The sequence below is a fragment of the Gadus macrocephalus genome, chromosome 13 (genome assembly GCF_031168955.1).
Source record: "Gadus macrocephalus chromosome 13, ASM3116895v1".
Lineage (NCBI taxonomy): Eukaryota > Metazoa > Chordata > Actinopteri > Gadiformes > Gadidae > Gadus > Gadus macrocephalus.
Window position 1 is genome coordinate 16,483,359 of NC_082394.1, and position 26,907 is coordinate 16,510,265.

Genomic DNA, 26,907 nt, shown 5'->3' on the forward strand with positions numbered 1-26,907 from the left:
GAACAGTTTCATTTCCAAGAAGGTCTCATTTGGGGCCATCCCCATATGGATCCTGCTCCTCAAGAGCCACCCCCCTCCACTGGGTGGTCTTCTGAACAGATGACCTCCTTCCTGTCCTCAGGCTGACTAAAGCTGCACCGTTTGCATCTGTGAAGGCCCCTCTTTCAGGAAACCACTGGACTACAAAGACATGACTTCAGAGACGTTGAATCAACCTGGGACACATTTTGGAGACGTCAAGCATAATCCATCACCAATGTGGGACGCCACTGAAGAATATTGTACATAATTTACATCTCTGGAGACATTGGTTGTTCTGTTATGGGTGCCCTGGCAGGAGAGCTGGGAGGGGGATGATGGAATGTTATTTGGCATGAGGTTTTTACCCTGCATGATTGTTTGGCCTTTTATGGCTCAGTGGTGTGTGTGTGTGTGTGTGTGTGTGTGTGTTTGGGTTTGACATGAGATTGATGATTTTTCAGCATCGCTAGGGTTCTACTGTGTGTGTGTCTCTCACTCACACCTGGCATGGGGTTCTACGTGCCTGTCCTGGGTTCTATGTGTGTGCGTCCGGCTTGCTTTGACAGTGATAATGTTCATACAGGGGTCTGTGTGATAGGCTTGGGATATTGGAATGGTCAACTAAATCATACCTGATGGACGGCCACACGTTTACTTGAGGGCCTCCAGTAGACATGAAGAGCCCTGAGCGACGCTCCGGAGCGAGATCCAACACACTGGGCAGGAAGGAGAGTCAAGTGTAAAAGGATGCAAGCGGCGTTTTCAGATCAGTGACTTCAAACTAGGACTACACCAATCGGGATCAATGGAGGATGGACACCAAAAGGAATTCCGCAAGGAGAGTCTGACGTTGGAAAGGGACCTAAATGGATATTCAAGATGACCTTCAGACCTGTAATGAGATGGCTCTTCCTACCTGGCTGGATTGATGGAGAGCCCTGTGGATCTTGTCTTGCTCTCAGTTGCACGCTGAATGATTGGTTCCCTTAAATCAGAACCAGTCCGGGAACTCCAGCTAGTGCGCTCTTCGAGCTGAAGTTGTGCTCTTCAGCTGAGGAGGTAAGGAGGTAATCTTCACTGGGGCTTCAAGGTGTAAAGAGGAGAATGTTTCAAAGTGTTCCATGGTACTCTGATGAAGACCGTTGTTGTGTTCCATTGGCTGAGAGGAAGAACCCACACATCTTCCTCTTGGCCTTTCTCCTCTGGGAATCCTGGCGCGATCTTGAAGGATATTCCAGCTCATGTAACTGATTTCACGACAGATTCTCAAACACTTGGTTTCTCCTGAGGGGCGTGTCTAGAACTGAAGACTTCAGACAGCAGTGTATCCCAGCATGCATCTCTGCTCACTCAGACCACACTCCCATGAGTAGGATGCAACACTCTAGAGATGGAGATGTAGAGTTGTATAACTAACGAGGGAGCAGACAAAGGTGATTAGAACACAATGGAATGTCAAGTCTGTAAATCTTTAAACCATGAAAATGGTTGGATAGTTCAGGAATTGGGCTTTTTATTATGGGCAGCCCTTTCACTCAGATGCCCACTTCTCACTGGAGCTGCACATGTGTTGGCTGGCTGGCATGATTTGCTGTTGGTGATGAGGCGGTCAGGGTGACGTTGCAGGGCTGTGGCCGGCTCTCTGTGAGCTCAACGTTTAGATTTGCTCTGTACGGTTTGTACCCTGAATAATCTAGATAATTGTAAAACGTAGACACAGTTTGGTATTGAATGATTCCAGGATTTTAGGTTTAAAGTTGTTGTGGGACGTACATGGTAGTTTGGTTCTTCGTACGGTTTTGAGTGATATAACTTGTACACACTGGGTGCATAATAATGTAAAGGTACACTGAATAGTATTAATGACCAACAGCAACAAACAGATCTCCTCAAGGTAAGTCTGTTGGCTGTGTTTTTATGAAGACCATCGCTGGACTTCAGGATCTTCCTCCGTTCAGCTCAAGGTGAGGCGCTGGTTCTGTTTTTTCTTTGGTTGGTTCCGGCTGGAATGTTCGGATTCCAGTCGGACGGTTTGTGCTTCCCGCCGAGGAAGTTTCTGAGTGTGGTCACTTGATTTAGTCCCAATGGTTAGCGCATAGAACGTTGTCTTGACAACCATAATAAACCACCTGGCAGTTAGTTGGACGGGAGTCCCCTGAGGGAATCTGATGGAAAGTTCTGGATTGTATTTGCGTAACCTCGAGCCGTTGTCAACGGAAACTATTTTTCAGTCGGTTTCCATTGGGAATTGTTGCCCCTATCTTAAACAACTTGAGTTTGATATTAAATACATACTGACACGTACGTCGTACAATATGTTAATTTCTGATGGTTGTGCCATACTTTTAACCACGATGACGTGACGGGAATCTCACTGCGTACAAAACAGCGTTCTACTTGCGGGCCCATTTTTGACATCAGTGAAGACTGAAAATCATTTCAAGGTGGAAGATAATTTGACATTTCAACGGAACCCAGCACCTGAATATGGCTGAGTATATTTGATTTAATATCGATACTGCTTAGTGTTCTTTGTTACTTCAGCTTTTGTAGGTTCTAAATATCTGCTGTCATTAATTGCGACAGAAGTTAAACCCTACCCAATGGAATGACGTTAAACAACGACTTTGGTGCAGAGTTACCAACTGGATAATATCAAAGCTAAAATAATGGCCGTCCTTCCCACATGTTACAGTAGTAGATACTCTAGAACTGTACAAGGTTAAAAAGGTAACATGTAGTTTGTCCCAAGGTGTCTGCCTCCTCACCCAGAGCAAGACCTCCACCTCCTCACCCAGTGCCAGACCTCCAACTCCTGTCAGAAGTCCTCCAGAACAGGTCAGTGCTCTGGTGTGTGAGCAGAGTCTCAAGTCAGTTTCAATGCATGGCCTGAACCACTTCTTTAAACTGGACTGCTCTGTCTTCATTCCCAAAAACGGGATGCTCATGTCTGGTCTCAAGTCTTTTCTAGCCTTGAGTTATAAAATAGTTCAATTAATTGTGTAACTCTGTTTCGGATGAGTCAATTAAGTTTATTGTTGGGCAAATGCTGATATAAACCTGCTGCTGTAGCTGAATGGCGAGGCTGGGGACCGGAGGCTTGTGGTGCCAGGGTGGACTGGAGACTGAGGCTGGAGACCAGGGGCCTGCAGCACCGGACTAGAGGGTAACCAACACCAAGCTCATCTGAAACACCAAAACCAGACCTAAACTACCGTGGATTTTTATCATCTTATGACTTTAAATCTGTGCCAAGCTGTGATTTGAGTTAAGTCAAACAGGGGTTATGTAAGTCATATGAGCCATTAATGTTACTAGTGCTGCTACGACCGTAGTGGATGAATTGCTGAACGCGACAATCTGTAGACGTTGTCTAATTTAAGTGTTTAAATTAGTCTTCCATTTTACAAGTGAACCTCAGATGCAGGAGGTAGGGTGCGTTGCGTCCCCAGGTGATTTACTTCTGAGACCAACTGTTTGAAACCAGACCAGGAATCCATGGCTGAAGGAGCTGATGGAGGAGCCGTGATGGTGGTGCCGTGCTGAAGGACCTGATGGAGGAGCCGAGCTGATGGAGGAGTCGTGCTGAAGGCCCTGCCTGGGGGAGGCCCTGCCTGGTGAAGGACGTCTGTCGTGGGGTAGATGGAGCTTGACTGTGAAGTGATCATCACACTCACTGCCACTTCTCGTAAAATACTGCTACCACAAACTTCCGGCGTTTGTACCATATATACCAGACGACTATCTGTTTTACCACATGTTGAAGCAAGACTTCCGCTGTTTGTTCCAGACCAGGACTCTGTCTGAGTAGAGCTGCTGGAGGAGCTGATACGCTGGAGGACTACTAGGAATCGACCAACAAGGATTCCTCATACGTTTGTATTTACTTACATGGTTGACTTAAAGGGCAAAATACAGCCGTTACTTTGACATGCGTTAACCAACTATCGCTGTGTTTTCTTACTAGAACGTGTTTCTGGAGCGGAGGCGAGCTGGTAGGGGAGCCATGAATCTGGAGGATGACCATCACACTACCAACAAGGATTGTACGTTTGTAATAACCAATCAAACTGGAAATAAAGGGCTTAAAAATAAGAGAAACTACATGTTTGTTACCAGACTTCAGGGCCGGACTCGCGCTGTGTTTTTTTCCAGACCACTCACTCTGGCTGAGGAGAGCTGATGGAGGAGCCAAGACTCTGGAGGACGACATCACTCTACCAACCAGGATCCTCGTAAGTTAGCATAAAATAAACAGAGTGGACTTGTAACGCAGGACTAGTTTGTCCAGTACAAGTTACGGCATACTACTGTGGTTGTTTACCAGACAAACTACAGCTGCTACTTTGTTACGCGCCATTAGAGCCCAACTACTCCTGTGTTTGTTACCTTACATTAGACACAATCTACTACTGTGTTTGTTACCTTACATTAGAGACAAACTACTACTGTGTTTGTTATCTTACATTAGAGACAAACTACTACTGTGTTTGTTACCTTACATTAGAGACAAACTACGTTTGTAACCAGACCAGGAATCTGGAGGACTGATGGAGAAGCCGTACAACTGGAAGGCAAATCCTAAGGACAACCAGGACTCTATCTATCTGCAGTGGTGGGTAGTAACGCATTACAAGTAACGCAAATGAGTAAAAAATAAAAATGTCCAGGTAACGAGTTCTTTTCACGTTCCTTTTTTAAGTCTGTAATTTTACTCTTACTCAAGTAAATATTTGATTTAGAATTCTACTCTTTACTCAATTACATTTTCCATTTTGCCTTCATTAAAATTAGTATTTTGATAAAGACATTATCTTCGTTGACTAATACAAGCGTACACGTTAGCGACACGCCCTCCCTAGGTTGCAACATGGTTGCAATTCCATAGCCGAGGAGACGAGTCGACCGTTGCGTTGGGACTGAGGACTAGAAACGCATGGATGCAGACGCGCAGCAAGATATTTTCGCCAGGGGGTGCCGAGTTACGGTCCACGTATAGTTTATACATTTTTCTAAAGATACTATGTTACACTGTATTCGGCACACCACTCACAAACTTGTTCGTCATTGTCGTGTCTGGCTCTGTGAGTGTGCGTGCATGCTATGTGCGTAGGCTGGATAAATCTGATTGCCCAATCAGCCAACAAAGTCAGTCTTGTTTGTGTTTAATTGGTTGTGTTCCTACAAAGCTCTTGCCTTTTGTCACATGCACAGAACTTAATGCAAATTAGTTTGAAAGGAAATTACATTTTTTGTTGTACATATTGCTTTTGTTGTACAACTTGTGAAGAAATGTTTTAGGAGTGCATTTCTTTCTCTCCCTCACTCACGCATTCTAACACGTTATGTCTTTTTTTTTTAGAAGTAAAAAATTTGAATATTTACTTCTACTAAAGTAGATTTTGAAGGAAGTAATTTCACTTTTACTTGAGTATAGATTTTCAGTACTCTACCCACCACTGTCTATCTGGACATAGTGGACTAGGGAGGGGGTTGGGGGTTCAACTCTAAAACCAATGGTGCCGGGTAAAAGTCTTCAGAATACAGTGATGCGTCCTTGAGCAAGGTGCCCTAAAGCCTGCCTGCTCCTTAATGACTTATCTTTGGTTCAGATAATGTTGCAGCTTTTGAATATTGAACCTAATCAATGTCCTTGTTTGGTCCGGGCAGATACACCTGAGCTGAACCTCACCTGATCCTGTTTGGTCGGAGGTAGACACACCTGAGCTGAACCCGCCCTGATCCTGACATCCTGCTGGTCCCGTCTCCTCAGTTCATCTGAGCCTCGTCCTCCAGAAGACCTGCTGAGCTCAGCAGTCTGAGGCTGATGGATCAATGACCTCCAGTGGGAGTGATCTTCTTGAACCCACATGTAACCGTGCTTCCACACGCCTTTCCCTCACATCTGTCACTAACCTCACTACTTCACTACTCTCTACTGCTTCCTTTCTTCCTTCTCTGTGGTTCAAACCTTTACACTGAAGGCGCGTCTTCCTGCCCTCAGAGGGTTCAGCGTTAGGGTTGAGAGTCAGGGTTTAGAGTCAGGGACAGAGCTGGTCAGGGAGGACTGCTTTTACACAAACCTCTTCACTTGCTTTCAGAATGGTGCTGACATTTTGAAAAGATTCATTTGGGAAAATGTTTTCCTGCTGCATTTCTTCACAAAATTGTATTCAACTTCTGTCAAGTGTTTTTGTTTATATATTAAAATCCCACATTGACTTCTACATGTTTGGTGCGGTTCATTTAATTGTCCTTTAACTTGGTTAATGTCAAGCTAAACTCCTGCAATATATTTAATATACATGATTGTTATTCAGCGATGTTCACATAATCCATTTTGTAAAAATACTGTTGGCTGTTTTTATGAAGACCATCGCTGGACTTCAGGATCTTCCTCCGTTCAGCTCAAGGTGAGGCGCTGGTTCTGTTTTTTCTACGAATATAATATCCATATTACTACTAAATTCAAGCCTATTCATGTATTTAATAATGTACATACTGCCCCGCAGGCCATTCTCTGCTACTACAACACATTCAATCCACCAACCTGTTGGTGGATTGAACGTGTTTGTCGAAACATATGAAGTGAAAGAAATAAAAGCCCAGTTCACCAGATATGAGGTCAGCTGCGGTCAGATTTTGGATCATGAATGTATTGAGTGAACGACGTCTGAGCTAAATATTAACCACCTGGAACTTGGTTTCCTGGAGCTCGGAGGACGGCAGGACGCGTGTTTACCTGGTCGATTAGGCCCTGAACGCAGACCCTGAACCCAGACATCCTAACCACAGACCCTGTGTTTATTAGCCCCGAATATAATTGTTGGGTTAAAAAATTAAATAATATTAAAAAAAATGATAAGTACTAGCCTAGTCTAGATAGTCCATCTGGCAAGAGAATAAACAGTTTAAAAACATAACCTTTTTACCACCTCAAGTGAATTAACCTATCCTATCCCCAGTCATGTGTGTGTGTAAAGTCTGTCTCACTTGTATTAATTTTACTCTGAAATAACTTGAATGGAACTTAAGACATTTGGGGATAAGCAGCACAGCAGTCGGGTAGCTATTTTAAGCTATAATAAACTGCACATTTTGTTTATTTATGAGAAGCATTATGAAAAAAATTTCATTCAAAATAGCTTTGAAATAATTTTGGCATTTTCATTTTCCGTCTGGGCTAGACCCCGGATGTTTATGAAACCTAGAAACACCCCTGGGTTAAGGAGTGGACCCATCAAAAACACATTTCACAAACGCATGTTTTTGCAATCACAATTAGGTTGTTTCAGTCATTAGCCTGTGACGTCAGTGGGGGTGGCAACTGGAATCACGTGACAGCACTTTGACGTTGGATGTCCATGTCCTACAAGCCGCAGCGAGACATTATAGGAGTAAGCGCCAATATGTCTGCGGTGTGGAAATTTTTCAATGTTGCTGAGAAAGACCCACGTATAGCGATTTGCAAAAATTGCAATGCCTTGATTTTAATGAAGTTAGTACACAGTCATAGCCATAAATGCAATTGTACTAGGGTTGCCGCGGTGTGGACATTTTCACAAGTTATACACTCGTGTCAACAACGGTATTATACACTCGTGTCAACAACGGTATTATACACTCGTGTCAACAACGGTATTATACACTCGTGTCAACAACGGTATTATACACTCGTGTCAACAACGGTATTATACACTCGTGTCAACAACGGTATTATACACTCGTGTCAACAACGGTATTATACACTCGTGTCAACAACGGTATTATACTGAGTATAAACGGTATAAACTTTGAAACTAGGACAACCTTCTCCGTCAACTCTCCTCTCACACTCAATGACAGCGTCTGGCAGCGCGCCAATTCTCGGTGACGGCGTCTTATAACGTTCTATTTATAATAGTATAATATCATTTTATATATAATATCACGGCCGAAAGCTCTGTGCGCCTCCGGATAGCCGTAGCGCGGGGAGCTCTCGTAGGGATTGGGCTTCACAGGGTTTGTTTACTGGCGTTGCTATGGTTACCGGTCTTGTGCGTTCCAACTCTTTATTAGGTAGCCTATCTATTAAAAAAAATAATAATAAAACTGCAAAAATAAAACTGCAAAGACAAACTGGCAAACCTTTTTTTTTTAATCAAATAGGCCTAAAGATGACGACGATTTTTTTTTCATTACCGGAAAAGAATAATACAAAATAACTCGGTGTTGGCCTCAACACCGGTAACACCGGTAATACAGTATACCGCGGCAACCCTAAATGGTACTAATAATTGGCATAATCATTTCTTTCGGTGTTTCGGTTTTCGGTTTTCGGCCTTGGTTTCCTCATTTTCGGTTTTCGGTTTCGGCCAAGAATTTTCTTTTCGGTGCATCCCTAGAACTTGCTTTATATCAGGCTTGGCCAACACGTGGCTCCTTAGCCGCATGCAGCTCTTTCTCTGGTTTCATGCGGATCTTACATTCATATCGAATTGTGAAAAAAATAGTAATTCTCGAGACATTTTTAACTCATGCAAATGCACGTTTGACGTTTTCCTATTCGAACAATAAAAGGTGAACACCACAGTTTGTATTTTGGCTTGTTTTGCAAAACGGCGTTAGGATAACACCTAGCCACCAGTAAACACTCACGAAGGACCAATGTAGACTTCACTCGTTACAACATCATAAGCAAATTGCCCGCAAATAAAATCCCCTACAGTTTAGGATAATCACACAGGTTATGCTTGAACATATTTATGTCAGGATAGGCCTACCAGGCTCAAAGTCTAACGTCACATCGGCCTATGTCAATCTGACAAAACAACTATAACCACATTGGCATAGCAATCGCACCGTGTGTAGCTCTATATAAAATGCATACTAGCTGGAGCACCAACCAGAATCAGATCACAATCGCTTAGGACCGTGGCAAACTTTTGGCCAGGTTATCACGAAGCAAACAAAACCAGCAAAGTTTACGTAAATCAATTTCTTACCTTATGTGGCCCTCCACATGCAGGCTAGATGACGTATCCATATTGTTATCCAGTGTCACAAACATGCTTGTTACAGGAAGCAAAAGGACCGGCTATTTTCTGAATAAAAATGTCAATTTTGGCTGTGTCTTGAAACTTCTCGATTATAACGCTGTGTACAGACAGCACACGTTCACCCTCCTCCCCCTTCCCCCCTCCCCCTTGCGCCTATCGCATGATTTAGACCCGACGATTTCGGTTGAGTATGTGTGGATTTTTTCGGTCGCAATTGGTTTGCACATTATAAAAAGTGGTGGGGACAAAATTCGTATTTTGAATAGTGGTGGGGACATGTCCCCCCCGTCCCCCCCGTAATCTACGCCTATGATCGACCGTATTGAAGCGCTGAAACACAGCAAAGGATTGAGCTTTGCAAACGACACAAGGCTAGTCAAATTTTTTGAATTTGCGTTTGTCTGTGTGCCACTGCCGCTCCATCCTTGCATCCTCTCACTTACTCGCTGTCACTTCGGATTGGAGCGCAAGAGGATAGGAGTTCAACAGCGCCACCCTACCATCAATGTATCACCATTTTATTCTATGTTCAGGAATGGAAGCGCACCAATCAATAATATTCAATGAGAGCGAGCGATGATGGTGGAAAACAAATGTATACAGTGGGTAAGGTGCGGGCCAAATAAAATCTAATGGGGCTGCCCTGTTCTAAATGATTTAATCAAAATATATAATCGTTTGATCTACCTTGATAATAATCGCAGGCTACCCTAATCTTGATCTTCTTTATGACTTTATAGCATCAGTTATTCATGAGCTGTAATGGTCAAACACATTCACGGATTGACGAAAATGAAGAAAAAAAAATCACATTTAAAGTTTCTGAAAAAAACCATAATATCAACTCTCATTCTAGAGCAGTCTAGAATGGTGCTGTGGGCACAATATAAATGCAGCGTTTAACGTAAAAAAACGCATAGGGGAAATCACGGCTGTACGTTGGTTCACGACCCCCTGTCAACAACAATCAGCGCTAACCATTGTTCTGAAACAACGCTGGGAAGCCTAAAGCGATAGTCTCATGGATCTCAACCCATCATCTAGTTTTTGCCATTTTTGTGAAGATACACAAAGCTTAAACAGAGAGTTAAAACATACTGAGGGGTCACACACACACACACACACACACCCTTTTTGTAAGCTGCATTATTCTCTTCTCACCACATGAGATCAGTATAGGACTACATTGAACAACATAATGTACATGTATAATATAGTACACAACCTGGTTACATCTTAGCCAACAGGAATCAATCTTTTTCTTTTCTTTATACGCGATCTGATTGGATGACGGCTCGGTCGCTAGTGAAAATGTTGAAAATGTTCAACGTTTTGACACTCTTCAGCGCACGGATCCACAATGAATTGCGCGTCCGTCCAAATTCAAAGTTAATGGGGATCAGTCAACGGGCGGAGGCAGTGGGCACAAGGCGCCTTGTGCCCACTGCCTCCGTTCGCTGAAGGCTCCGTCAAAACGTTGAAAAATGTTCAAATTTTTCGCCAGCGACGGATCCGTCATCCAATCAGATCACGTATGCAAATTTAAGCACTGACACTACTCTGGCTCTGACGACCCCGGAAAGCTCGCCCATCCGTCAGCCACGCCTTCTGACGTCCTTTGACTGACGGTGCAGTGGGCACGAGGCGTCACCAACAAAGTCCTCAAAAAACGTCAATATGTCCAGAACTCAGCTGCACGCCTCCTCACTGGTATCCGCTCCAGAGAACACATCAAACCTGTCCTCCGTGAACTCCATTGGCTTCCATTTAAACACCGAATCAACTTCAAAATCGTACTCATCATCTACAAGGCCCTCAACAGCCTAGCCCCCCCCTACCTTGCTGACCTCCTCCATCACCGCGCCCCCTCCCGATTCCTCAGTTCCATCTCTGCCAACCTGCTACAAGTTCCACGGACAGAGCGCCGGACTTGGGGTGATCGGGCCTTCTCAGTTGCTGCCCCAAGCCTTTGGAATTCACTCCCCTCCCACATCAAAGTCTCTCCAACCCTCTCTTCTTTCAAATCTGCACTCAAAACATACCTTTTTAAACTAGCCTTCCCCACCTAACTCCCACCTTATTCTTCATGTTTAACCTCTGTTTTTCTTTTTTTCCTAGTCTGTCTTACATAGTTTTGATAGGGCAATATGTAAAGCGTCTTAGAGTACCATATTAAGCGCTATATACATTTCATTTATTATTATTATTATTATTATTAAGTGCTAGAGAAGGTTGTTCTTGCCCGCCAGCCAGTCGTCGTGACGTCACGTGCAAAGTATGAATAGGATGCTTATTTTAAGAGGCCAGGATGTGGGCGGAGTTAGGACAGTTACGGGAAAGATTATTCGCGTGCCTGTACATCTTGGCTCTTGTTTTGGTCCCACACGTCCTAGGCTGAGGGAGGATCCTGGATTATAGCGTTCACCCGGTCTACCCCGATTTTATTTCCGGTCTCTTTCCTATGAGCAGTGTACGCAAGAACCGTCCCCGGGGAAAGAAAAATAAGAACAGGACAAACCCCTTAACGGTAGTGGATATCCCTCTACCAGAAGTCCCGCCCTCTCTCTAGCTCTCGCCGCTTAACCCATGTAACTGACAGTCCCGCCCTCTCTATCGCCAATAACGCCCATTCAGAATTCATACAAGCCTGAGATGAGAACTCCTGTGAAAGAGGTAACAGACAGTGGATGTTGAGGTCAGTCATGCCTGGGAAGTGGAGCACGCTGCTTCTTTGGAATTCCCTCTGCATCTTTATTTTTCTGGTCGATGGAGCAGTGTTCATCACACATAATGAAGATATGCAGAGGGTAAATATAGGCTATCATGTTTAGATCTGAACTGGACTACATGTGTGCGGAAACTATTAAATACCCAACATTTTATTGAGTGTAGCCTACTTGTTGACATTTAAAAGACCAGACAAGAGTAAGCTACGGCCACACCAAACGCGTTACGCGCGAAGAGTTTGTTTGCTCCCAGCTGGGAAGTATCAGCGGTCCACAGGGAAACGGGATTTGGTACCATGCAATTATAGGCCATGGGTGTGCAAGGGACTGTATGGGGTAGTCTACGCAGCCAGTTGCATAGGCCTACTTATAAATATATATTTTTAAAATATTACATTTGGTTCCAGAATAGATGACACTTATATTGCGCATTCCACTTGAACTAACATTTCAACGTTGTGTATGTTTTTGTTACATAGCCTACATAGAGCGATTTTCGACCTTTTGACATCTTATTATTTTAATTGCTAATTCCATTACATCCAACTTGTATGATTTTCGTTTTTCCTACGGGAGTTAAATAAGAAATTCATGCTATAAGATAACTCAAATGAATAAAAAAAAATGTATCATGCTGTTGAAATAAAGGGTGATAGGCCTACTACTCCTTCTGATACCGTTTTAACGTTCACGTAATTTTCCAGGACGCTGAGGCTGTTGCGAGCCCCATTTCTCGTCAGGTAGGAGACATTGATAAGACAACATGATAACATGTACTAAAACATATATGTAGAAATTGCTTTATTATACTTTTAATGTGCTTTAATTTTATTCCAGAAACGTAGTACAAACAATGCAAAGGTGAGACATCCTGGAAAACCAATATATTAGAGATACTTCACATTATTATGTATATATTTTCTCGATTTTATTTATTTCACCCACTCCGTTCAGATGGTGGAGGTGCTCAGTGTCACAGTACACTGTACGGTGGCTTCTCGGTTCGCTCACACAGTCATGACCTCCAGTGCTTTGAACAAAGCCAACTCCTCCCAGGAAATATTCTTCGAGGTGGACCTGCCCAAGACGGCCTTCATCACCAACTTCACCATGTGAGTAAGAAGGCAATTTTATTAAGAAATCTGTTTTGGGTTTCGATCGTTTGATAATTTTTTTCCTTTCATGCATCTTTGTTTTCCCACTCTTAGGGAGATTGAGGGTCAGGTCTATATTGGGAAGGTGAATGAAAAAGAGAAGGCTAGGAAGCAGTATGACAAAGCAGTGTCTAAAGGGCAGACGGCTGGACTGGTCAAGTAAGTCACAGGTCACAACATGAATTCTAGTCTCAAACTAGACGACTTTCAGGGACATGGCGGTGAGGTCCTTCACATATTGTCTGTTGCAGAGCTTCTGGAAGGACGATGGAGACGTTCTCTGTATCCGTCAACATTAGAGCCAAGAGCAATGTGACCTTCATCCTGACCTATGAGGAGCTTCTTCAGAGGAAATTGGGCCAGTATGAGATTCTGACCCGAATTAACCCCAAACAGCTGGTCCAGAACTTTGAGGTGAATCCAAGTTCACAATCCCTTAAGTTTCCCTGTGCTCGGTATACTTTCACTAAAGTGTGTGTGTGTGTGTGTGTGTGTGTGTGTGTGTGTGTGTGTGTGTGTAGATTGTGGCTGATATCTATGAGGCCCAGGGCATTGCCTTTGTGGAGGCCGCTGGAACCTTCCTTTCCAATGAACTCCTCCCACTGGTGGAAAAAACGGTCACAGACAATAAGGTATAAGAGAAGCTCCTCAAACGTTTCAGTGTCAATATATTTATATGATATATTATACATCAGTTATATTTATAAATGTAGTCAAAACCGGTCTGCGTTTCACGTACGATGGGGTTTCCATGCTATTCAAACCATCACATTTGAGAATTAACTAATACATCCCTCTTTCAGGCACACATCTCCTTCTCGCCCACGCTGGATCAGCAGAGGAAGTGTCCAGAGTGTGATGGGTCTCTGATCAATGGGGATTTCATCATCAAGTATGACGTGAAACGAGCGTCCAGCCTCGGAGACATTCAGGTCTGCTGTCAACAAATATATGAAACACAATGCTGACTTTAGTGGAGCAACATAGACCAGTTTAAACTGATCAATTCCACTTTTGTATTTCTACCTCCAGATCGTGAAAGGATACTTTGTGCATTTCTTTGCTCCACCGGATCTTCCTCGCATCCCAAAGAATGTGGTGTTTGTCATCGACAGGAGTGGGTCAATGTCAGGCACCAAGATGAAACAGGTACAGATGTGTGTGCGTGTGTGTGTGCATGTGATATTTAGAGATTTGAATACACGTCTTCCCTTAATTGTTAAAGGTCTAACCGTAGATTGTAAATGCTCTTCAGACCCGAGAGGCAATGCTGGCCATTCTGCAAGACCTGCACCATGAAGACCATTTCGGCCTCATCCAATTTGACCACACCATTCTCCAGTGGAAGAATTCTCTTATGAAGGCCACGAGAGAAAATGTGACCAACGCAATGGAGTATGTCAAGAGAATCAGGGATAGCGGAAGTGAGATTCAAACTGAGAACATCAGATCCGTCACACGCCTGTGACGTCTTCACAATTTAAATTTCAACTCCTTTTTTCTTATTCATAAAAAGAGAAAAAATGACATGAAGTGCCATGATCTTCCTCCCCTCACAGGTACGAATATCAACGGCGCCGTGTTGAGAGCAGTGGACATGTTGAAGCGGGAAAAGGGAGGCACACAGACAAGTGTGGACATGATTATCTTACTGACTGACGGAATGCCCAATTCAGGTGAGTTCATGAGAATATATGCTCACATGAAAACAGGTATCCTCCTCCAGTCAAACAGAGACATGTATCAATTGTGACATTCTTGAAGTTTGGAACTCTTTCGTTCATATATTTTGTATAGGTGTTCAACAACAGGGATACAAAGTACAGGTGTGAGTGTTGACATGGCAAACTACAAATCATGGTTTAACCTTTGTGTGGGCCAAACCCATCCATTAATCTGTGGTTGTTGTGCCGTTCTGCATGTGTGGTTGGATTGGCTGCCTGCAGGGGAGAGCTCCCTCCCAAAGATCCAGAAGAACGTGCTCAACGCCATCGGTGGTAACATGTCTCTGTTCTGCCTGGGCTTTGGGAACAACGTGGATTACTCCTTCCTGGATGTGATGGCCAAACAAAATAAGGGACTGGCACGCAGGATCTATGAAGCCTCGGATGCAACCCTTCAGCTGCAGGTGAGGTGACTGAACTAGAAAACAAATACCAAGCAAAGAATTGATGAACAAACAGGGAATTTTGAATTATGGGATGCATCCAATGTGAGCCCTAAAATGTCCTGACCAATGTCGAAATATTGTCAGAGAATATCAGCAATGATCACATTCTCCTTTTTAGAGAAAACTGAAATGGGACAACATCACTAGTTGCACCATTTATTTACATACATACATACATACATACATACTGTGGCAACCCGCCACGTTGAGCGCACCAACTCCTCCCAAACCGGACACAATTGCGTTGCGCAAAAGCCAAAATGAGGCATGTTTATTTCCGAACATAAAAGTCTCTCCAAAATACAAATAACATAAACCTTGGGAGGAATCAACGGTCCCCTCCCTCGTGGGTGGAATCCCGTCACCCACGAGGACCGGTCTCTCCGTGCTGGAGCTCCAGGGCTGGGTGAGCCCCGAATGAGTGGAGAAGCCGGCTATTTAAGCCCTGCTTCTCCACTTGTTCCTCAGGTGCTCTGAATATCCCTAATTGGCCCAGGCCGGGTTGCCACACTCCTCCACCCTTTGCTGAAGCCTCGGGTGGCCTTTCGGAGGTGGCAGCGGTCCGGCGCGCAGCATGGCTGCTTCTGCTGCCGGCGTGGCTCGTTTTGCGGCCTAGTCTCCCGCAGTCTCGTCTCCCGCGACCTCGTCTCCCGCGACCTCGTCTCCCGCGACCTCGTCTCCCGCGGCCTCGTCTCCCGCGGCCTCGTCTCCCGCAGCCTCGTCTCGGGCTGCGTCGTCTCTGGCGGCGTCGTCTCTGGCGGCGTTTCGTCTCTGGCGGCATCGTCTCTGGCGGCGTCGTCTCTGCTGCGTCGGCTCCGGCTGCGTCGGCTCCGGTTTGGGGGTGGCTTGAGGTGGGCGCTCCCACCCAAAATGGCCCGTAGCTCGGTCGAGTTGCCCGCATCCTCCACCATATGTGGCAACCCGGCTTGGTGAATGAGCCGCCTCCTTCCAATCAGTGCACGAACTGAAGCTTACTTCAAGCCAAAATGGCACTTTTATTAAATCATATATCAAACTGAGCAAACAAAACCCAGCTTTGAAGGAATCAAGTCTTTTTCCTCCGGGTGAAAGCACATCACCCACTGGTCTCTCCGCACACGCGAACCAGGAGAGCCCTGAATGAGTGTGGAAGCATGCTTTTTAAAGCATGCTTCCCACCTGCTCCTCAGGTGCTCCGCATCTCAATGATTGGCACCGATGTTCTTACTGGTGCCATCTATCGGAAATCTGTGGTACACCGCCTCCACAACTTGCCCCCTTGGCCTCCAGGGGCGCTGTGCCAGAGACGGGTTGCCACAATACATACATGCATACATACATGCATGCATACATACATGCATGCATACATACATACATACATACATACATACATACATACATACATACATACATACATACATACATACATGCGTACTGTAGCAGGCCAGTGGGTGTGGGGTTTCCACGCCACCAAGTTGCACAGATAAAACGACACAACACACAAAGCAGGTTCAACTTAGGATGGTTTATTCACCTCGTAAACACAACCAGGGTGGGAAAAGGGTCATTCACCTCCTTAATGATCCAGTCCTCTCTGTCTCTTGCTCCGCCCAACTCAGGCTTGTGGTAGCCTGCTCTCTGCTCTGTGGTAGCCAGATGGGTGCCTGGCCTACCACTCCCCTCACTCCTCCCTGGCCTCTGCCACAATACATACATACATACATACATACATACATGCATACAAAACAGGGTTAAGAGAGATATTTTAGGTATGCATATTGTGGAGAAAATGTATCCTAATACATTTCGTGTCCCAGGGTTTCTTTGAGGAGGTGGCCACCCCTCTGCTCTCTGAGGTGGACCTGCGTTACCCTGACAACGCGGTGGAGTCCTTAACCCCTCATCACTTCAGTCAGCTGTTCAATGGCTCAGAGATTGTGGTGGCCGGGCGGCTGTCTGACAATGACATGGACAACTTCCTGGTGGAAGTGCAGGCTGATGGAGTGAGTTAACATGAATGTTAATAACTAACAGTGCATGAAGTATTTATGTATGTGGGTTTTTAAGTATGGTGTTTGTAAGTATCCAGACCAATTGTTCTGTATACTAGAAGGTAAGGGCAATGACGAGATTGTATACGAGAGTGGGAGGATCCTGTGAAGCAAGGGGGAAAAGGCCATCTGATGGAGAATGGAAACTGAGTCAGACTATAATAAAGCTGTATAATTGTTTGGTCCAACACAAGTAAGTGCATACAAACTGTATGTGGTGGTATTTGCCCACAAATAATGAAATTCACAAGATTCTGTGTAAACAGGGGAATCTTGTTTTGAGACATTGAATTCTTGAAAGTTAAATGTCCTGTTCTTGATCACGGTGGTGAATTTTGGATCAAACTGGAGAATTGTATTGCTTCGACCCACAGTGTGCAATAGATAGCTCAGCAGGGTAATAGTTTAATTTGTGTTTAGTTGACATGTTCTGCATACATTCATACGATCGTGAACTAGGCACTTAATTCTGATTCATAAGTGAATGCTTAGGCTGTGTTCTAATCAGTTAAAAATACATCCCCAACTACGTTTACTCTTGCGACTCATTGAAATGTTACTCTGCACTCAGAGTTCAGAATATCACATATTTTTGCACAGCATTCTTACTGCGCGCCTCGGTCTCTGTGTTTGTGAGGATGCAAAATGAAGTGTAAACACAGAATCTAAACTTGTGGTTTGCTTGTGGGCACTATTGAAAGATACCTCGTCAGGGCAGTTCTTATGTGCTAACTTGTGTTGGACAAAACAAGGTTACAGGCAGCTATGGTAGCTACAAAACACTCGTTTGGAATATAATGAACGACAATGGCTCGTCGCTGCCAATTTTGGAACGTGCCTACACCGTGAGAGGGGGTGAGTTAAACAAATATAGTTGGTTAGGGTTTGATTACATCTCGACAATATCAACAATTTACCTGGGGTCTTAGCAAACTGACCAAATCCTTTTTGATAAGGGTTAATTCTGGCGCTGCCACTAAAGGCTTGCATGCCTTTAAGATTCTAGGGTACTGCTGGCAAGATGTGAAGCAATCTCTTATCCTCGCTTGACCCTGGCCCGGCTGCTGATGACTTCCAGCAGTCCAAAGCGATGTTGTTGTTTTCTCTGTTCTCTGTTCCCATTTAAACTTTTCTTCTGCCCCCTTCTTTTTCCCCTTCCCTGTTGTTCCCACTGTTGTTCCCACAGCATGGGAATGACTTCCAGGTGCAGGGGAAAGCCAGGGTGGCTGAGTGGGACCAGATCTATCCAGAGCAGGAGTACATTTTCGGGAACTTCAGTGAGCGCCTGTGGGCTTACCTCACCCTCCAACAGCTACTGGTCGCAAGGTCTGCCCTGCTGAACCCTTCGGATCCTTTTGGATCATCAAGCTTCATTTATTTAATTACATTCTTTACTTTTACTAAATGATCTTTAACGTGAAGGAGAAAATCAAACATATTAATAATACCAGAGTTATTGATTCCAAATGGGAGAATCTTCAAAATACTCCAAAATACTTCTCGTCAAGTTAACCAGCAATTCACAGTCACACACATGAATTGTGAGTGGCTGTGATTGAATGTTTAATAAGGAATTAAACGTGTGCGTTAAAATGTGCATACAATAGACCTACTTAAATTATTATGAATGGCCAAAAATCTAATTTCAGTGAGCTGGGTTCACCGGAGGAGAAGAGCAACGCCACGGCCAAAGCCCTGGAGATGTCCCTGAAGTACAGCTTCGTCACGCCCCTCACCTCCATGGTGGTCACCAAGCCAGAGACCGAGGATGGTCCCAGCGGGCCCCTTATAGCAGACAAGCTGACTGAGGGTATGGAGAGCTGAACGAGGAGCATTAACAGAGGAAGTCTTTGCTGTCTTCATGCATGTGAATCAGGGACGGACTAGCCATCGGGAGTTTTGGGAAGATTCCCAAACGGCCGCTCTATTCCCGGCGGAACCGGCTGTTTTTTTTCTGTGGGACTGTGTGACCGCGGCCTGTTGTTGGCCGGTCTGGGTCAAAAGGTCCCGGGATACTTATTTGCCCAAGTACGGCCCTGATGATAATGATGTGTTATGTAAGGGATTCCGATTGTCAGAGCTTGACTATGCCTTTAATGGATATATTTTGGCGATCATGAAAGAGCAATTGGTTTATTATGAATGCAACCATGATGAACTGCCATCACACAAGGACTCCTAGGGCCATATTTTAACAGTCTGAAACGCAAGTGATAAGCGCGAAACGCAAGTAGCGTTGGGGGCGGATCTCTGGCGCTGTTGCTATTGTACCGGCGGATAAATAACTCTTGCGCCCGCCCGACCCAAATCCAAAATGGGTTGGTCTGAAACCTGTAGGTGTGTTTTGGGCATAACGTGCAACAAACCAATGAGAGTGCCATCTCCCATCCCCTTTAAGGGCCATGAGCGCATTTGAATTTGACGAGTTGATATTTTGACGCGTTTGCGCGCGTCAAAATTTGCGTTTGCAGTCTCCGATGAGACGGATGCATGACCACATGAATTTCAAACTTCAAATGGCTCAGTCTATGGCCAAATAATAGGCCTAATTCACACATGGAATAGCATTTCTTCTACGACTTCAGAAACACTGAGTCGTCATGCAATTTTCAGCAAAGAGAACTTAACACATATATTAAGTTTGGCGGTCCTGTGGCCGCAACTGTGGGTCGACTTAATGATATGCTGCAATACATTAACGAACATAGTTTCTTACCAGTATATATACATTATCGTTATTGACTTGTGTTCGTAATATACATGTGTCCCCCTGTTGATATACATTGCCATGGACTGTGTTATACGTAGCGTATTTAGTTTGCGTGTGTTTAAACAGATGAGTGTACACAAGTGCGCGCCAAGCATCACCCGCATTCATTCATTCTTCTAAACACGCAATCGCGGTAAAAATATGTTTCCTCACGATCAAATACTCATCAATCCTAAAATGTATGGCCTTGTACACGATGTCTGTGTCAAGAAAATATGGGTTTGCTGTACAGTTTTTGCAGATGCACAGCTGTGTTTTCCCAAATAACTACTGAGCACGCACGCACTAATGCTGCAACATGTACAGTCCATTGACCCGCTTTCCCCGAGCTTCATCATAGTCAAAGTGTAAAAACTAGCATAGCTAAGATATCATGGCCACCGTCCGCCATGTTTGTTTAGGCTTCAGTAACATTTGGTCATTGCAAGATTGCAATTGAATGAACTACTACAGTGTAAATTCATGCAGCCCCCATGGATTTTTTTTCTTTCCACAATCCACATCATCATAATATTTCAGTCATGCTAATCGTTTGCATGTTTGTCCTGTGTATAGCCTACTGGTGTGTGTAAGATTATGTTGCAGCTCCGACCTGCCATGGTACGTCAAAATAGCAACGCCAACTGCGCCATCCGCTAGTGCGTGGTTTTTTCGATCTGTAAAATAGCAGCATGAATCCTTTTGAGCTGAAGCACACCTCTGCTTTTCCCCGACACGCCTCTCAAACCGCAAGTTTGGTGGTGGCCAGGGAGTCTGCTGCGGGGAAAAATTTGCTTTACGCCAGTTGCAAACTAGCAACGATACCTGCTTCAGTGTAGAAAGTAAATTGTGCTGGTTGCAAGATAGTGCCCTTAGTGTTTAAATCCTGGCCTTTGTTTCCATGTTTGTTGTATTTGTACTGATTTTAATATTTCTGATCTCATGTCTACAGGAGAGCGACGTTTTGTGGAGAAGGACGGTATGAATTTGACTGACCATTCACTGGTTTGACAACTTGTTATATCTTGGCTGTGTTTCTATGTATATATTTATATCTCTATTTCTAAATTTGTGACTAGTCAGGGCACAAGCAGCCCCGAAAAGGAAAACCCAAAGCGGTGAGAAGCTCTCCTCACTCACACTCTCCTCACTCACTGTCAACATATCCACATACTGCACACTCTCTACACTCACCACACTTCCCCCCCTTTCCATTAAATGCTCTCCTTCCACCCCATGTTGGAAGGTTGGAATGTTGTAAAGTTTATGATCCCAGGTCTACAAGACAGCGAAAGAGTGCGGAGAGAAGCGTCATGAAAGTCAATGACCATTCACTGGTTTGGCAACCTTTGAATCTTTGCACTTTTCTTACACTTTACATCTATGTTTTTGTATTTGCGGCTTTAGTAAGAGCCAGACCGGCAGCTAGACAGAGGAGTTACGATAATGGTGAGGAGCTCTTCACACTCTACACCCCACACTCCCAAAACATGCCACCATCTCCATATTGTCATCACTGTCAACACACTTCAAGCTCTCCAAACTCTGAACACTGTTCACACTTGTAATACGCTCAAGTCTTTTCACACTTCCCCACTCTCCCAACACTCTGCACACTCCACACCCTCCACCCTGTCCACACTCTTCACATTATTCCTCAAACTCCGCACTTTTCACATGCACACACTTTTTCACCTCCACACTATCTGCCCTCCAGTAGATGAAGGCAAATGTAACTGTTTTGGTAATATGTAGAAGACCACCGTTTTGTCAACACAGCACTTTTACACAAGCCAATTCTTCCACCAACCCAATCCTGATTTCTGAACATCAGAATATACGCAAAGGGAAATGGCAATCTTGCAATGAACAAATGTTACTGAAGCCTAAACAAACATGGCGGACGGTGGCCATGATATCTTAGCTATGCTAGTTTTAACACTTTGACTATGATGAAGCTCGGGGAAAAGCGGGTCAATGGACTGTACATGTTGCAGCATTATTGGGTACGTATATAATCAATCTGTGTAACGTACTGGCTCTAGGTACGCCACATAGAAGGGGAGACCACGCAAACTTCAATCATAATAAGGACATTTATTAAACAACTAGACAACAACGGCTGCCAACGGCTGCCAAATCATTAACCCTATATAAGTGTGGTGTAAGTCAGTGTAATGGAAGAACTCAAGATGTGGTGTGGATCAGTATAGGAGCATTCTATTAAGCACAACGGAAGCCAAAACCCGCAAGGAGGAGAGAGAGACCGCCATGTTGTATCCGTATAGCCTTTTATCCTCCAGCCAATCACACGCCCCTGAGCAGAGACAAGGAGAACACCAATAATCCAATCTGCCCGTGGGCGGGGTTAGCTGGGCCGTCACAATCTGTCAAATTATGTTTGGATTGTCTTGTTTTTCTTGGTACTATCTGTACTTTCTGAATAGTTTTAAGATTTCTAATGCAATAAACTAAATATTTAATATAAATTGTAAGCACTGTTACTGGTAAATATGTTTATATTCATTTTATGTTTGACGGTTATTGATGGTCAACTTTAAATCAGACTTTTCAATACAAATGCTGCTTCCATGAAAGTGCATCACGCAACATGAATATGTTTGTTAATTTCTATATGTATATGAATGGAACTTAATGTTTTTTTTTTTGTGTTGCTATTAAGTGGATGGAGATCCTCATTTTATGATAGAGCTGCCAGAGAGAGAGGACGCACTGTGCTTTGACATCAACGGATCACCTGGAACCATCTTGAACCTGGTTAAAGACTCCTCCTCAGGTGGGCCACCATCCCTCTCACGCAAATGTTATACACAGGCTTCATTTTCTGAAGAACATCATGCAAAATGGAATTCTAAAACCCCCATATTCCTTTGTAGGTTTTCTGGTGAACGGGCAACTCGTTGGGAAAAAGCAAAAGAAAGCGAGCGCGAGTGGAGTCAAGACCTACTTTGACCACATCGGTGTGGACCACCGAGCCCTGGAGGTGAGGCTGGAGGTGACCACTGAGTTCATCACACTGTCCCAGGACGGTCAACAGGTCAAGCTGCTGTGGTCAGATCAAGCTTCCCTCAAAGGACCCAGGTGAGTCAGATGTCTGCTTATGTTTGTGTCAATTTTCACCTGTGTGTGTGTGAGTTGACGTGATCCCGTGAGATTTTGGGAGTTTGCAGACAAGAATAACCGGATTGAAGTCTCCTGCAACTATAGAAACCTAATTAAAAAAGGATAATGAAGGTTGAGATGGAGGCGCACTGCGGTGATGATAATTTGATATTCGCTTCCAAAACAAAGTGGCTTGTTGAAGGGCAGATTTATTTCAGATTAGGGATGCTCTAAAAACATTGGATAATATTTCTTATAAGAGATTGATATGCAACGTGTGGCACTCTGATTCTCGTGGCACTCTGAGAATCATGTGTGAAACATTATCAAACGTGTATAATAGGGTAATCAAATAGGAAAGGTTGATAAGCTGATAATTATTGAATAAAATAGCCCAATAAGATAACCGGTTAATACATTTGTGCAATCATCGATGCACAAATAACGTATTACTGCCTTAACTTTTATTAGCAATTTAATCTGCCTCTCGTGTTTGTGTATTTCAGTGTGAAGCTTAAGGTGATGAACAACAACAGTCTGACCGTGACCATAAGGGACTACATCAAGTTTAGGGTGGTCAGGCACACAAAGGTGTGGAGTAAACGGCACTACCATCAGGATTATCTGGGATTCTACACATTGGAAAGTCATCGTATGTCCCAGGAAGTCCACGGCCTGCTTGGTAAGGCTCTGTCCACTAGGGGGCATACGTTAGCTATCTTTCTACTGAGGCCATCGTAGATGATTTATAAGCACGTTACACCTCAGAAGTGTTGGTTTTCATATGGAAATCTGTTGATGCGAAATTATGAAGTTACAGGAAACTGCTCAGAATACCACATATATATTTATAGTATTTGATGCTATAGATGGAAATTATTATGTATTTATTTATGTGTTTCTTTAATAATTACAAATTGTGATCCAGGTCAGTTCTATCATGGGATTGGGTTTGAGGTTGGAGATCAACGTCCAGGAGAGGCTCCTGAGAAACCAGACGCCACCATGTATGTCAAAGGACATCAGCTCAATGTGACCAGGTACACCTGCTACCTTACACCACTTTATTAGTAAAATCTTTACGTTATGTTTCAAACATTTTTTTGAAACAATCGTGTTTCTTTGTCCTTCCCCGGCAGGAGCTGGCATCAAGACTTCAGGAAGGATGTGCAGAGCGGAGTGCATGTTCCCTGCTGGTTCGCTCACAGTAATGGAACAGGGCTCATTGACGGGAGTGCTTCAGATTACATTGTGTCAGGCCTCTTTAAGACTGACAAGTAGGTAGTATCATTGATTACATAGCCAGACACTTCAGGCCGGCTAACAGCCTCTCTATTTCAATCACCTCTCAGTGGCAGCCCAGGGACCACAGGGATTGGAGAAGTTCCATATCCCTGATAAAGGGGCCATTTGGCTAACTTTAATTTCAGCTACTTATTGCATAGGTCTGGTTGAGGAGTTTTAACTGAAGGAGCCACTCATTGGTACTTATGAGTTCAGATCAAGGATCCATCTGTAATCTTTTTACGATATTTCTAAACAAGCGTGTTCTCCATGATATCTGAAATCTTTGGTTGCCTCCAGGGGGAGTTGTTGCTGTAACAATGGAGGAGGAGAATTAGGGATTTAGTAGTAGTACTTATTCCAACTGTTGAAGTGACGACATTAAGCCGATTACCTCAAAGTATTTTTTTAATATTCTCATATTATTTCTAAATTGTATAAAAAGGAAAAATTGTGCCAAAATCACCTGATTTTTGATGTTTGTAATGCAGCACAATTATGCTTCATTAAGAAAAAATACAAAACCAAAACATTTTATTGTTATTATTAAGCAAAAGTGATTGACAATAAAGAAACTATGACAGATTCAAAAATACATTGAAAAGGTTTTTTATCTTTTATCCAAGGACAAATAATGATGAAATAGTTAGGTAAAAACCCATGGTTTTGTGAGAATGTCAAGACCTTCGGCAGGGATTTGGAAGAGCTGTGTTTGCCATGCGCTCCGTTGCTGATTAGCTGGTTGATGCTTGTCTCAAAGACCAACTTCGGTTTCCCCACACAGAGGTTCACAGAATAAATGTTTGCAAATATTTACTCTGAGGGGTCACGTATCAAGAGTTGTTTCTTTGTTCTCCTTGTACTCTTGGGCACCGCTTTTGTCGATAAAACACATATTTGACATGACCAGGTTAATTTGGTAAATTCGACTATAATGAATGTTTACATGTTAAACATATGCAGACCATTAAAGAGGAGTGTTAATCCACTTAATCCAGGCATTGTATGTTTATTGAACATACAATGGCAAAAATACAATACACACATTATACAGTATATATATTTGTACACACATGACATGTGAGTTTTCATGTTTTCAAGCCTCTTCATCGAAATATTTGAGTATGTGAACTCCTCACTCCACAGTTTGCCAGCCCGTGTTGCGTGTCTGCAGTGTTAGTCCTGCGATCCAGGGCATTTGTGGTGACCCCATTCATGTCGGAAGTTCAGGAGTTGAGAGTGGGGTGACCAGATGTTGCTGATTTGGGGGGGGGGGGGGGGGGGGGATGGTGGCCAGATGAGGTGCCGGGTCCCCAACTAATACCGTCACCTGGACAGAGTCCTCAAGTGGGTTAGATAACATTCGCAGAGTTTGCCTCTCCCAAATTAATTGTGAGTCAGTATCTTCCCAAACAGGCATGATACTGCTGTTGTGGAGAGAAGCATGACAGCTGCAAGTCTGGTTAGGTATTTTTACCATAAGAACTTGTAAGGCTCAGTTATATTGCTTAAAATACTCACGTATATCATATCACTTATGTATAGGTAAAGCAATATTTGATGTGAGTTTTTGAATCTTAAAGAAATACACACATCAAATCTTGCTTTACCTATGCATACAAAATTACAAGATATGTCTTGATAGATAACATAATGACTAGATATGTGTCATAACAACCAATATCTAGATATGTCTTGATATCTAACCTATATGTGTCCAAGGTAATAATCGAATGAGTCTTAGTACCTAACCTAGTGACTAGATATGTGCCTTAGTAACTAAACTAATTACTCTTATTCCTAAAGACTAGATGTCTAGGTTACTAACCTAATAAAAAGCCTGGATTCTTAAGGTAACGATTTCTTAACACCACCCTAATGACTAGAATAAGACCTTGAGTTGGATATCTTGATACACACGCCTTGAACAAGCAAAAGGTAAAGAAACAAGTTGTATTCCTCTGTGGCGATACTTCCCTTTAATAAAAATATATTCTGTAACGGTCAATGCCAAAGACAAGCATTTTTACCGGGCGTTCATTGATGGGGCATTGTGGCCCAGGTTTCAGAGGATGGATACAGAGCTCTCGATCAATACCGGACCAAGTTCAACAAGGTTTAGTCCATTCGTCCCAAAATGATCCGAAAATAGGGTCCAGGTTGAAAAACCCAGAGGTTTTCCATTGATTCCTAATCTAATGACTTGATGTACTTCGATACCTAACCTTATTGCTGTATGTCTTAGTAGCGAAATTAATGTCTTTATACCTAACGATGACTTAATGGAAAGCTATGTCTTCATAACATAAATAGTCTTGTAGCATAATAACATGTTATGTTTGATTTCTCTATTGCGAAAAAAGCGTTAATCGTATCTGTTTGTTTTACATAACGCAATAGATATTTATTAATAAACATGATTTCTAAATGTCCATATGGAATGTCGAATTGGTAGCCTACTGGTAATTATTGTTATAATAACCATTATTATTGTGAATAATACAATGCTTTCCTTATACGAAGCAAAATTCATGAAACAATACTTATTTCCCTGTCATTCCTGTCATTTTCTTTTGGGACTTCTAAAGCGAGAATCTCCTAAACGAGTATTC

At 43.5% G+C, this 26,907-nt stretch overlaps 2 protein-coding genes across 5 annotated transcripts; both read left to right on the forward strand.

Moving 5' to 3' along the window:
* The first annotated feature begins 5,478 nt into the window (after positions 1-5,478).
* On the forward strand, positions 5,479-21,149 carry LOC132470927 (inter-alpha-trypsin inhibitor heavy chain H3-like). 4 transcript variants are annotated; one of them, XM_060069871.1, is made up of 18 exons: positions 5,479-5,547; positions 5,692-5,893; positions 12,490-12,525; positions 12,623-12,646; positions 12,740-12,897; positions 12,994-13,098; positions 13,191-13,353; positions 13,461-13,571; positions 13,743-13,871; positions 13,972-14,088; positions 14,195-14,363; positions 14,499-14,615; positions 14,886-15,067; positions 16,906-17,091; positions 18,326-18,465; positions 18,789-18,949; positions 20,841-20,867; positions 20,968-21,149. In XM_060069871.1, exons 5-18 carry the CDS (start codon positions 12,740-12,742, stop codon positions 21,147-21,149), a joined length of 1,947 nt encoding a protein of 648 aa, XP_059925854.1. In that variant the 5' UTR covers positions 5,479-5,547; positions 5,692-5,893; positions 12,490-12,525; positions 12,623-12,646. The 4 variants fall into 4 exon arrangements, with proteins under 4 accessions (XP_059925854.1, XP_059925851.1, XP_059925852.1 ...); XM_060069868.1 differs by lacking the exons at positions 5,479-5,547; positions 5,692-5,893 and adding an exon at positions 11,388-11,866; XM_060069869.1 differs by lacking the exons at positions 5,479-5,547; positions 5,692-5,893 and adding an exon at positions 11,390-11,866 and having other exon boundaries at positions 20,841-21,090.
* A 52-nt stretch (positions 21,150-21,201) lies between these two features.
* LOC132470938 (inter-alpha-trypsin inhibitor heavy chain H3-like) lies at positions 21,202-24,825 on the forward strand. The gene is made up of 6 exons (XM_060069893.1): positions 21,202-21,337; positions 22,572-22,685; positions 22,786-22,990; positions 23,518-23,693; positions 23,940-24,051; positions 24,151-24,825. Exons 1-6 carry the CDS (start codon positions 21,202-21,204, stop codon positions 24,290-24,292), a joined length of 885 nt encoding a protein of 294 aa, XP_059925876.1. The 3' UTR covers positions 24,293-24,825.
* The last annotated feature ends 2,082 nt before the right edge of the window (positions 24,826-26,907 follow it).